Genomic DNA, 11406 nt, shown 5'->3' with positions numbered 1-11406 from the left:
TTAAACCCCAGGGGATTTGTTAAAAAGGGAAACAGTTTATTTAAAATACAAATCATACAAAGTAGAAATTTCTAACTCATAGCAGGAACAATTAACCTACAAGATGCGCCCTCTCCATCCAGCAAAATTAAAATGAATCCCCAATATGGGGTGAGAAAATTCACAAGTTACCATTTGGAAATACTCTCCTAGTCATAAATATGTACAACGACTTTTTGGAAGAGAAAGGAAGAAGGCTAGGACAAAGGCCACAATTCAAAACAAAATAAAGGTGGCAAGAGGTGCAGTGCCTTCACATGGTGTAACCACAGGGGACGATGGAGGTGACACCCCGTTCTTATAAATTAGGAAGAATCTTGTAGACAATTTGAAAAACATTAAATCTGTATACTATAGGTGAGGGGGGTGGTTAGTGAGGCAAACAAACGTGAACCGTGTTTAGTAAAACAGCCATGTCGGGATGGAGGCAACCATACAGCGCATCATTATTCATCATGTCAGCTCTCCAAGGTTGGTGCTCTTTATCCGTGCAACAAAGTGGTGACAAATTTATTCAAAGTGTAATCTCAGCAAAGACGAACCTGAACAATGAAATACGTATGTGCTTATCGCAAACAACACTTTAGATTGCGTAACAAAACTAAAATAGAATGCATACAAAACAATGACTTGGGAGGGGGGAGGGGGGGGGGGGGTGGACTATAAATATTGCACATCTAAACAAGCTCCCAGTGCCTGGTTGGCCCATTTCTGATGCCAAAATGAGACTTGGGACGGCAGTATTGCAATACGATAGTATAATACGATCAAAAGACCACAAGACACAAATTAGAACGACAACAGTATTGTGATACTTCATCAATGACAAGGGAAAGGGTGGGCTGTTTTCAGAATTGATTATTCTAAAAATTATTCCATCGATTAATAAAATAATCACAATTGTATTGCCGTCAGTGTATTGAAAAACGTGTTTTTCCTTTTAACAGTTTTATTAACCAATTATTTTATTTATACGGTATTATTTAGTATTTAAAGAAAAACTAAACAACAGTTAAGCAATATCACACAAGTAGGATTGATGACATTGTTCTCCAAAGTAAAAGCGGTGATTTCAAATTTGAAACACAAAAATAGAAACGAGTCTCCGCTTATCGATTATTAAAATATTAGGCAATATTCTGATAATTGATTTTTTTTTCCCGTATCAAGACTTTGATAGTAAAATGTGGATGGTGGCGACATGTCATGGTGGAAAGCCGTCGTCAACACTCAGAGGGGCTAACCAGGACCTGCCGGTGGGAACGCAGAAGGAATTCATACAATAAAACTAACATTCATAAATATGCCATTCACACAAATGCATGTACGCTATCTCACTCAAAAGTCAAAGTATTTGCATGTCAAAGTCCAAGAACAAGACTAAAATCAAACTGAAAAGAAATCTCAACACTTCTCTGGATCAAGTTCAGTCCTGCAGTCTTTTGGTTGTGATCTGATTTTGTTTTTCCCTCTCTTAGTCAAACGGGTCATAAATAGTTTGTCACAGTAACACCAAGCTGAAAATGGGCTCCTTCACACTCGCAGAAACCGCTCCAGACATGAACCTTCTGTGTAGGCTACAACTCTGCTGATTGTCACGTTCAGGGCTTTGGTTCGAGGCATCGTGACTTTTCAGAGTCCAGAAAACGTCCTCTGGCGGAACTTTTAAAGCAAGGCTTTGTCCAGTTCCAGTCCCGTCTCGAGTTATTTAGAGGTTCTGGCGAACAAGCAAAGCGATCAGTAGCAGGCAACTTGAAAACCCGTGAGGAGCGCGAGTCAGTCTTTGGCATCTTTGGAAGTGAATCAGTAGATTTTCTTTGAGTGCAAAAACAACTCAACGCAGCACCATCCTCCGACCTGAGGCAGAGAGATTGCCGCCATGGACGGACACAAAGTGTCTGACCTGGCGGTTGGACACAAAGCGTCTGACCTGGCGGTTGTCTATACCTGCGTAACCTGTCCTGGATGCTGGAGACAATCCTGTGAGCATCCTGGACAGGTCAGCTGCATTCATATACTACATTTAAAAAATGATCCTAATGATCTACTTTGCCAAGCGACCTGCTGACAAACATAAATACAAAACAAACATTCATTTGGTTTGGAGTATGTCTGGAATTGTCTTCTGACCAGTCTAGTAGTTCCAGTGGTCTCTTTTTCTTTTTTTTCTTTTTTTGCTGCTGCTTTGCAATCTTCCGTCGTGTGTCTCCCTTGCAATCATGTGGCCTGGTTCTGTGGTTCTGCGGCCCTGCTAGAGGGAGCCTGGCTCGCGTGGGCCGCTCAGGCCTCCGAGGCAGCCTGCGGTTTGAGTTGGGCTTTCTCCATGGCGGTGCCGTACGGGAGGGATCTCTTGAAGAAGCCGAACTGCCAAATGACACGGAGCAACAGTTCAATGATGGCAGCCCTTGAATACGTTTTTTTCATCCTCACATTGTCACTGACCTTGTACAGGACATAGATGAGCAAGGCCAGAAGCAGCAAACCTGCCAGAATGGCCAAGATGATGATCCATAGTGGGACCGAGTTGTCAATGTCAGGTTTGTTCCACACCACTGGGGTCACCACCTGAGGACCACATGAGCACACTTAGAATCAAATTCCTCTACATCTCTAAAAGTAAAACAAATAAAATAAATGCATGAATCTATTATTTGAAAACGTTAACATGAGTTTCTACGCTTACAAAGGTAACTGTGATAATAAATATTTACATTTTGAATAATTATTACTCTTGTAAATAAAAGGTCAAGTTGAATAATTTGTATTGTAATATATTTGTATTAATATACTCATCATCCCCCATGTAAATAGGTAAACAAACATCCTAAATACCTTTTTGTGTCCACTGGGAACATGTTTGGGTAGGATGGCATAGGGCATGGTCTTCACACTGTATCTGGCCAGGCACTCCAGCACATACTGCTTGTATGCTCTCTGCAGGAGAAACATGACATGCATGTAGTGTCACTGTCAAACGCTGGGTGGCGACAGAGACAAAGAAACGCCCACGTTTGAGCGTGCAATTAAACATACTGTTGTGGGTCAGACATGTATGAGGCCTCCAAAGGGACATAATGGATCATTTCAAAAGAAGCAACAACAAAAAAACACAACACCTCATCTGTCATATAATAAAAATTAAAAAAAAGGCTAACCTCCATGAATGTCTCCGCCCAGACGCGGGAGCGCACTTTGAGGATGGCCGTGGTCCCCTTCTCCAGGAGACCCACTTGACACTGCAGGGCCCAGCAGTTCACATTGGAGCAAGACTACACAAAACACAACAGGCAATACATGCTGATTAGATGCTTTTCCTTTGACTTCACACAACAGCAAAGTTTCGACAGGAGGTCACAGCTGAAGCTGGAGCCCATCTGACCTGACTGGGAAAGAGGCCAAGACCAATCTCAGAGCACGAATAAACAAACAAGCATCCTCATACACACCAATGGAGGATTTAATCGATGAGCCTGACATGCATGGTTTTGGAATGTGGGAGGAAGTTACATAAGCAAGGCAAAAAAAAAAAATTCAATTTTGAGCCGTGTGGCAGACGTGCTCACCACAATTTGCATTTTTACATACCGTACAGACCTGCAACCGCTAATAAGCACACCAGATCAGTCGTTGGTGGTGATTTATTATAGAAACTCTAGTTTGAGTAATTTGAGTTTGTATAATTTGACATCTAGAAAAATGTGCCCCTAAAATCAAGTCAAGTTTTTGAGAAAGTCCAAAAGCAGCTTTGACAAGAGGTATTAAAAGAAAATAATGTGAAGAAGAAGAAGAAGAAAAAACATGACACGAGTGACTGTTTTATTAATTTGGCCAATTTTTTTTTAATACTTTTATGACTGCTTATCCTCTGATTCTATACGCCACCTTTGCCAGCTTGTTTGAATGTTCACTTCTTTCACAGTTTAACCGTGCATAACTTGTTTTTACACGTTTGCATATCTAGAAATGTTCATTAGAAACAAAAACCTTGCATGTACAGTTAGTAATAAAAAAAATAAAGCATAGCAATGGTTTGAGCCTGGAAAAGATTTTTCTATATCCATCCGTTCCTATGCAAACCTCATCACAACCAATCAGCTGTCAACTAGCATTCTGGAATTCATTTGGTTCGGCCAAAGACTGTAAAATTCACTGTAAATTCAAGGCCACCTAGAAAATCAGCTATTGAAAAGTGAAGGACTCACAAAGGGTGAAGTATTTAAAAAGAAAAAAAACATTCAAATAAAACAAGTGGGAGCCACATTATTGCTGTCGGTCAAATAAATACAAGGGAGTCCAATGTTAAGAAGTCTTATCCGGGCCTGCTTCAAATTAGATTGGAAGGAATGTCATCTGACTTTAAAAAAACAGAAACCTTTTCATATTACTGTCCAACAGCTGAAAGCAGTCTATTTCTCCTCAAGATTGTCTAATGAGTCTCCCACAAATCATCTCAGTGCCCAACACGTGGGCCCCATGCAACGGAGGCAGACCACCCTGAGATGCAGAGGTTTCCTGCGGGAGTTTTTTGCTTCACTTAAAAGGCTGACAAACGCAAAAAGAGCCCCGAAGTGAGACAGACTTATTAAAATCAAATAAACAGGCGGGCTATCAAACCACTTCCTCCGACTCATACCTCCTGAGTGCCCACGGCAAGAACCCCCCCAAAAAAAAAAAAAAACAAGTGATCTATGAGAAGGACATGAGAGTTTTGCAGTGCCAAGTCCTACACATCCTCGTTTGTAGGCTTCTGTGGTCGGGATGTGAAGGTCGGTGAAGTTAAGGTTGTTCCCGACACATCATTAAAAGAAACAGCAGCAGACAGGCGCGGTTGTTGGTGATTGAATGCGGTCCCTGCATTGGTCTCTTCCTAATTGAATGAAATAATGTTGCCTCGTTTCCCATTATGACTGCCAACACATTTTGTATGATAAAAGAAAAACGCCTTCAATTGTGTGAACAATTCTAGAATTCAAGAGCGAACTACTGAAAGAGGCCAAACCCTTTTCTAAAGCCTCATGCTTCTTTAGTGAGACAAAGATCCATTGAGCATCACGTGCGTACATGGTAGACAGGGCAGGCACTGTTTGGGACGCCAGCACAACAATGTCTTTACTTGAGGCAGGTATCCATACAAGGAGACCTGCAGCTGGGACTGTCAATGGTCCCTGTATGGACCCAGTACTATATGTAAAAGGGGCCCCATCTCAACACAGTTATTAGTTACGACAACGGGACAACCCTGACAATAATTCCCTTTCAACGCCATTGGCCCTGCGGTATGCAGTCAAAAACTTGGATGGAGTGTGATGAAAGCATAACACAGACATGTTAAAAAAAAATAATTAGCAACACTTTTCAATTGCATTGCATAATATCCTTAAATAAGACAGATGTGAAATTTGAATTAGCATTCACTTTTATTAACTTAAATTGATCTATTGTGGAGCCACCATCCAAAAAGTCAATAGGGCCTTCTTACCAGGTTTGTCGAGTGCGCGAGCGGGTTCTTGTGCGCCTCCCGCCTTTCCACACGGTGCTCCTGGGCCCTCAGAGCCAGATGAGGTGATTCTGTTGCCGTGTGTTGGAGCTGTGAAGGAGAGACGAGCATTAAACATTTGCCACGGTGACCTCCCAATCTGAGGCCCCAATGTCAGCACGCTATTTATCAGACACACGGAAGCGTGGCCATCCCTAAAAGAAGACACAGATGAGCTCTGCCCAACATCTGTAAATACAAACAACTCCCTTATATTTAGAGGGAGGGGGCACACCGCCGGCTGTCAGCGATGAGCGAATTTACTGCCATTGAGGTGGTTGATCAAAGCCTTGGCACGGGTGGGGCTGGCAGGCTGGTAGACACTTAATCATACATCGTGCCACCAATCATCAGGAGGTCTTAAAAAGTTATGCAAGTCTCCGAGAGGTCAAAATTGGAGCAGATGTGCATCAGTGCAGCTTGCGCTCACTCTGAGTTGGAGGCGGTTCACGTTGCTGTCGGAGGTGCAGTTTATGGGGCCCTCGGTGGAGAACTCAAGGGGGTAAAGCAGATTGTGGCCCTGGGCGGCCAAGGGGCAGCGCAGCTCCAGAAGCGTGTGGCTGATTCGACTGGGCCCATTGTTCACCAACTGCAAAACAACGCCCAATGCAGCGTCAACAGGATCAACAGGCTGATACTGTAGTACAGTAGTAGGTGGAAAGGGGAAAGAAATGCTTACCTCGTAGATGTGTTCCACTGCTGGCCCCACTTCCTGCTCCATTTCGTAGTTCTTGGTCACCTTCCAGTTGGCCGGTGGGAAGAAGACCTTATCTGGGCGAGACACCCTTAAAAAAATGGAGAGACAGAGAGAGAGAGAAGGTGGGAGTGAGAACATGTTTGGTGAGGCACCAAGAACTTGCTTGAGGCCCCGGGAGTCCTCACCCTTGCAGGATGACCTCAGCTTGGACGACCACCTCCAACTTGTAAGGCGCCACCTCGCTGTGAGAGTTGTTCTCATTCTTACTGTAGATGCCAAGAAAAAGAGTGTGGTAAGGTGACCTCAAAACCAGAAGAAGAGATTTTGGACCTTTTAAACTGTTGGCAAAGTACCTGCGAATCTGCAGCTCAAACTGGACCGTTTTGTGCGTGTCTTTAAGTCGAGGCACCGTGAAACGAAGACCTGCCCAAAGCTGAGGAGAACATTCATCATAAGCGCCTTACAAACACGCTCTAAACAAAAAAAGTAGTAGAAGAAAGTTTATTCTGACATGTTTTTCAGGGCGTTTGTGTAAATGCGTAAAAGTGTGTTAGATAATGCTAATTTTTACTAACAATTTCATTCATCACAATCCATTTGTTGCTTTTTTTTTTTTTTTTAAGAAATAAGGAAATAACTATTGACCATGACAATTTAATTAGTTACCTTATAAAATGGATCGGACTGCATTCCTGCTAACGCGTTATGAGACTCAGTAACTAAGTCCATTACAAAAAACTGTAACTTGTGTTACTTTGTTACTGCCTAAATGTAATATACTATTGCTTCCCAAAACTAAAATGGAACATAAATTTGAAGCCAACTATGTTAAATACAGTTAAAATGAAAAAAAGATTTCTGGCAAAACATTTCCTAAATCCTGCTGACTCTGTGCAGCTTGTCACCGGTTGACATTTTGACTCTTTCCACAGCAGAGAGAAAATCCGAGACGTCGCGCCATTTTTTTGATCGCCATAAAACACGATTGTTCGGGGAGTGCCTAACGACGGCGCCCTTACACTGGTGCCAGACTTCATGGGGTTCCCCAGATCACAACTGAGGTATCGGGTCTGGTTCTCTGTGTCGTAGCTGCAGGTCAGCTGGGTCAAGCTCTGCGGGCCAAACGTGGAGGGAAAAGTGTGAGCATGTCCAAAGAATGTGCTCTTTCTTTTTTTAGTAGGGGGAGCAGCTGTGCTCACCTCATTATTACGGGCTATGCCGCTGTAGTCGGCCTCGGGTGGTAGCACCACGTAGAGCTCTGCCTCGTAGGCGCCACCCTCGCCCTCATTCCTGGCGTTGAAAGTCAAGGTCAGGGCGTTGTCATCGCCCAGGTACACTTCCTTTCTGTCCCTGTGGAGCCAGAAGAGGGAAGAAATTATTACTAATTGGGGTCAAATGGTGTCTCCAAGCCAATAAATGTGTGGAACAGCTGTCAGGTTGTCATATTTTGCCAATCGATCATTGACGCCATTGCTCGGATCCGCCAAGGAAGACATTTCAGCAAACAAAATCTCATGTACTCCAGAGACATTCAGGGCTGCCGTCGTTGTTTAAATAGATTGGATGGATAGGTCCATCTTCTGATCGGATTGGCGATAGCTTTTTTATTTGACTTGACGGTCGGTGCTGGGTTCAAAAATCCTGATTGTATAAGCCTACACAACACTGGGAGCATAGAACAACGGCGCTCTCATTCTGCTTCCTCCCATTCCCTGGAACAATGAAGAATTCCATAGCGAGGGTCACGCACATGCTTCTAATTAGCGTCTGCTCTCATAAAGGGAAAGCTGGCGAGCAGTTCTCCTGTAAGTCAGCTGTAGCTGTCTTCGAACTGCCGCTGCGCTTTTTTTTTTCTTCAAAACCAAACAACAGATCCAAATTAGTAAAAGGCCACAACACCGTGAAGCCTCCCTGAGGGACTCCTCCCTCCAACAGGTTGTGTGCTTTGGCAGCCCAGTGCAAGAAACAACACTGCAGGAATGATGGCCTCTTTTTTTTTTTTTGTATTTGGATGAAATTCCACAAAACTCATGGCCATCACATTAGCCCTTGGCCCCAACACAGCAGGCCCAAAAATTCGGACATGGTTCTGATTGCGCTAATCGCACTTTTCTGGAGTTGTACTTTCAATGCACCCACAGCAGGTTGTTCCATATGCAAGGGGTCGCCCATACATGCAGATGGCAGATAAATATAGGAATGTGAAATCGAAATGACAGAGCGGAGAAGGGAGTATCAGGGAGGAGGAAAATGCTAACAGATTTCTCGGCACAGCGTGTGGCAAGCTCTGCATCAGGCGGGACCTTTGGACTTTTGGCACGCGGCGCTCGCGTTTCCTGACAATTTGCCTGTCTCCTGCTTGTCGTAGCACCTGTCGAGCGCACGGGCTTCCTGTTTTGAAAGGCCGGTGCTTGCTTGACCTTCCTTTGGTGTGTTTCAGCCAGCAGCGGTGCAACAAAAACAGGAGCAGTCAGGTTTGAGTGCAGGGGCTTGATTGATATCAAACCTTTCATCAATCCCAATTGGTCCTTAATTGAGATTTCAAACAGCATTCACTCCATCTTTGTATATTTGCAGAATCTACTGTATTTCCCTATCAATCATAAATGGATTCCAAGAAACATGAGAGGAAATGAAAAACTCACCCGTGGACTGCCAGCTTCAAATCAGGGACGCAGATGTTGTCTTCTCCGCAATCCAGCAGAATCTGAGCCTGAACGCACATTTATTTAAACACAAAGAAAATGTGACATAAAGAAGCCACACTTTTTCTTTTGAATTCAGGTAATAAATCACATGTGTTGAAGGGGAGACATGAGGATGAGTGTAGCATGATGCAACATGTACAATGACTGATGACATCCCGACACACACCTGGATCACAGCCCCCCTTCTTATTTATAGGATTACAAACGGATGGTCTGAAACACTGTAGCGGCTCAATGGGACGACCCGGTGAGCTAATGATAGGAGCAGACGCGTACACACACTCTCCTCAGCCAGCTGTGCCGGCACGCACATGTTTTGTGTTTGCGACGTCACACGAGGAAATGATGAGTCTGACCGTAGGGAAGCATACACTCTTGGGGCACAGAGCATGCGGCTGCAAGTTCACCGATCTCGCCACCGTCCCACATCAGAGCGCTTTGTGGCGGGCCACACTTTCCACACACGCTACGCCACCCCAGTGAAACCAGAGAGGCAGCGTCGTAAGGCTGTAGAAAAACTTAAGCCATGCATGCGCCTCATTATTCTAGCACTGTCTTTAAAATGCTGACTCCCACTGCGCGTGTAAATCGCTTGTGTCGTAAATGGTACGATTCAACTGGAGGTCTGTGGGTGGTGGTAATAAATGTTTAAAACTGTTGCCTGTACATCAAATCAGATATGCTAAGTCAAAATGTTGTCAACATGGATGACAGCCAAGCAAGCCTCATCTGACTCGAGTTAGAATGTGTCGTAAAAAAAATGACTAGGATGAGTTGGTAACACAACCACGTGGAATCTGCTATAATATACGGAATATCACGTGACTAAGGCCAGAAAATAGAGACCCCAAGACTGTCCTGTCTTTTCTAAACAGTTTGAAATGTTCTAATACCAGTCTTCTGCAACTTCAACATCAACTTCAACATTCAAATGCAATCTCCCATGCTATAGGTGAGAAATTTCACCTTTCATAATTTCCTGGAATATTACATACAGACATCGAAACCCCCAAAACTGAAGAGAATGTCACTTCCAAGGCAAGAAAGGAACTAAAAGCACTGTTGCTAAATTAACGTTGTACCTGCGGCAAGATAAATTGCATCAGCCTGCGACTGTCAGTGTCGCGATGTCGGTGATGACGAGGATAATAAATAGAAGAAAGAGATTAGAGAGAGCAATGTGCCTGCCTCCACCCCCTCTGTTATTACACCAACACCAGGCTCTAATTATGGACACCAAGGGAAGCCGCCATGTTAACTACGCACATGGTTCTTTGGACCTGTGTGGATAACACATGTGATGCTCGGAGCTTCACAACAACTCTGACAAACATTTGCCGTATAATGATGAAAGTAAAACAAGTCTTTTTTAGGGCTATCAAACCACATGATTTCTCCCAGCCCCATTACAAAGTGGGAAAAAATACAGTGGGAAATTTTAAGGAAATATGTTTTGAAAGCCAGTTGAAATTTAGAGCCTGGGACCGTTGTATTCATCTGGAGTAGGCATGTAAAACATGAGCGGGCGGATCCATGTGTGATTTACACCCTTGGCATCAGATAGAACAATTGGAATTTGACCAAACTGTCTTCTGTCACAGATGATTCATATTTCAATCATGATTTGTTACTAACTTGTGTCTTAATCTGAGCGAATGAAGTCGTCTAGTGTGGCGCAACAGATTCTATAAAATCGTTTTTAAAAACGAGTGTCCTCTGCATGGTGCAATCAAGCGAGAGTACTTCATTAATCAAAGTAACAAAGGACAATGAGGGCCTTGTTGCACACTTTCAAGCTCCCAAGTAGAACAACAGATGAGATTCATGCAAATGATGCCAGAATGACGCCCATGAATTGATGCAGCATGAGACGATAAATCCCGCGAGTAACATATGGAATAGGTTAAGGATGAGAGCGTGAGTAAGTTTTGAGACACATCCAGACTTGATGAAAAGTTGCTGCCACACAGTCTCACAGTTTAATGAAGGTCAGAGCTGCGTTATCACAATAAGCTCCAATTCTGCGGATGAAATTAAATATCCTCAACACGACTCCCGCCCCCCAATTGACACATGAGTATGCTGAATTTCAGGATTATCCTAAAAGGGAGCTCTGCCAGATTTAAGTTTGATATTTTAGCTCAAGGTCTTGGCTCTTGGCAGCCTCCCACATCTGTGAGAGGCCCACAAGCTTTGATATGTTGAAGGCAGCAGCCAAGGAGAAGCTACATGACAGCGAGAGACACGTTAACCAAACTGGGATATACAAAGCAGGGTCCATCTAGGCACGTGTCAATGAGTTTGGTGTGGGACCAGCTCATCAAACACCTTTAGCAAGAACTCGAATGGCCAGCAGGCTGTCTTTTGGGTCCAACATCAGGCAACTCACCAATGGAAAACAATACCCACAGACACATTCCACACAT

General features: G+C 43.7%; 1 protein-coding gene across 1 annotated transcript in view; it reads right to left on the bottom strand.

Moving 5' to 3' along the window:
• Nucleotides 1–15: 15 nt before the first annotated feature.
• Nucleotides 16–11406, bottom strand: part of itga5 (integrin, alpha 5 (fibronectin receptor, alpha polypeptide)) — a 31105-nt gene continuing 19714 nt past the window's right edge. Inside the window, exons 19-30 of the mRNA XM_061273095.1 lie at nt 8918–8985; nt 7472–7622; nt 7292–7384; nt 6626–6705; nt 6458–6538; nt 6255–6360; nt 6006–6164; nt 5519–5626; nt 3195–3308; nt 2872–2973; nt 2482–2604; nt 16–2403 (exon numbers count right to left, since the gene is read on the bottom strand). Of these exons, the coding sequence (XP_061129079.1) occupies nt 2320–2403; nt 2482–2604; nt 2872–2973; nt 3195–3308; nt 5519–5626; nt 6006–6164; nt 6255–6360; nt 6458–6538; nt 6626–6705; nt 7292–7384; nt 7472–7622; nt 8918–8985 (1269 nt within the window). The 3' untranslated portion in view covers nt 16–2319. The remainder of the gene's footprint in view (nt 2404–2481; nt 2605–2871; nt 2974–3194; nt 3309–5518; nt 5627–6005; nt 6165–6254; nt 6361–6457; nt 6539–6625; nt 6706–7291; nt 7385–7471; nt 7623–8917; nt 8986–11406) is intronic.

This window comes from Syngnathus typhle, linkage group LG2 (assembly GCF_033458585.1).
Source record: "Syngnathus typhle isolate RoL2023-S1 ecotype Sweden linkage group LG2, RoL_Styp_1.0, whole genome shotgun sequence".
NCBI classification, from domain to species: Eukaryota; Metazoa; Chordata; class Actinopteri; order Syngnathiformes; family Syngnathidae; genus Syngnathus; species Syngnathus typhle.
This window is presented reverse-complemented; position numbering and strand designations above follow the sequence as displayed.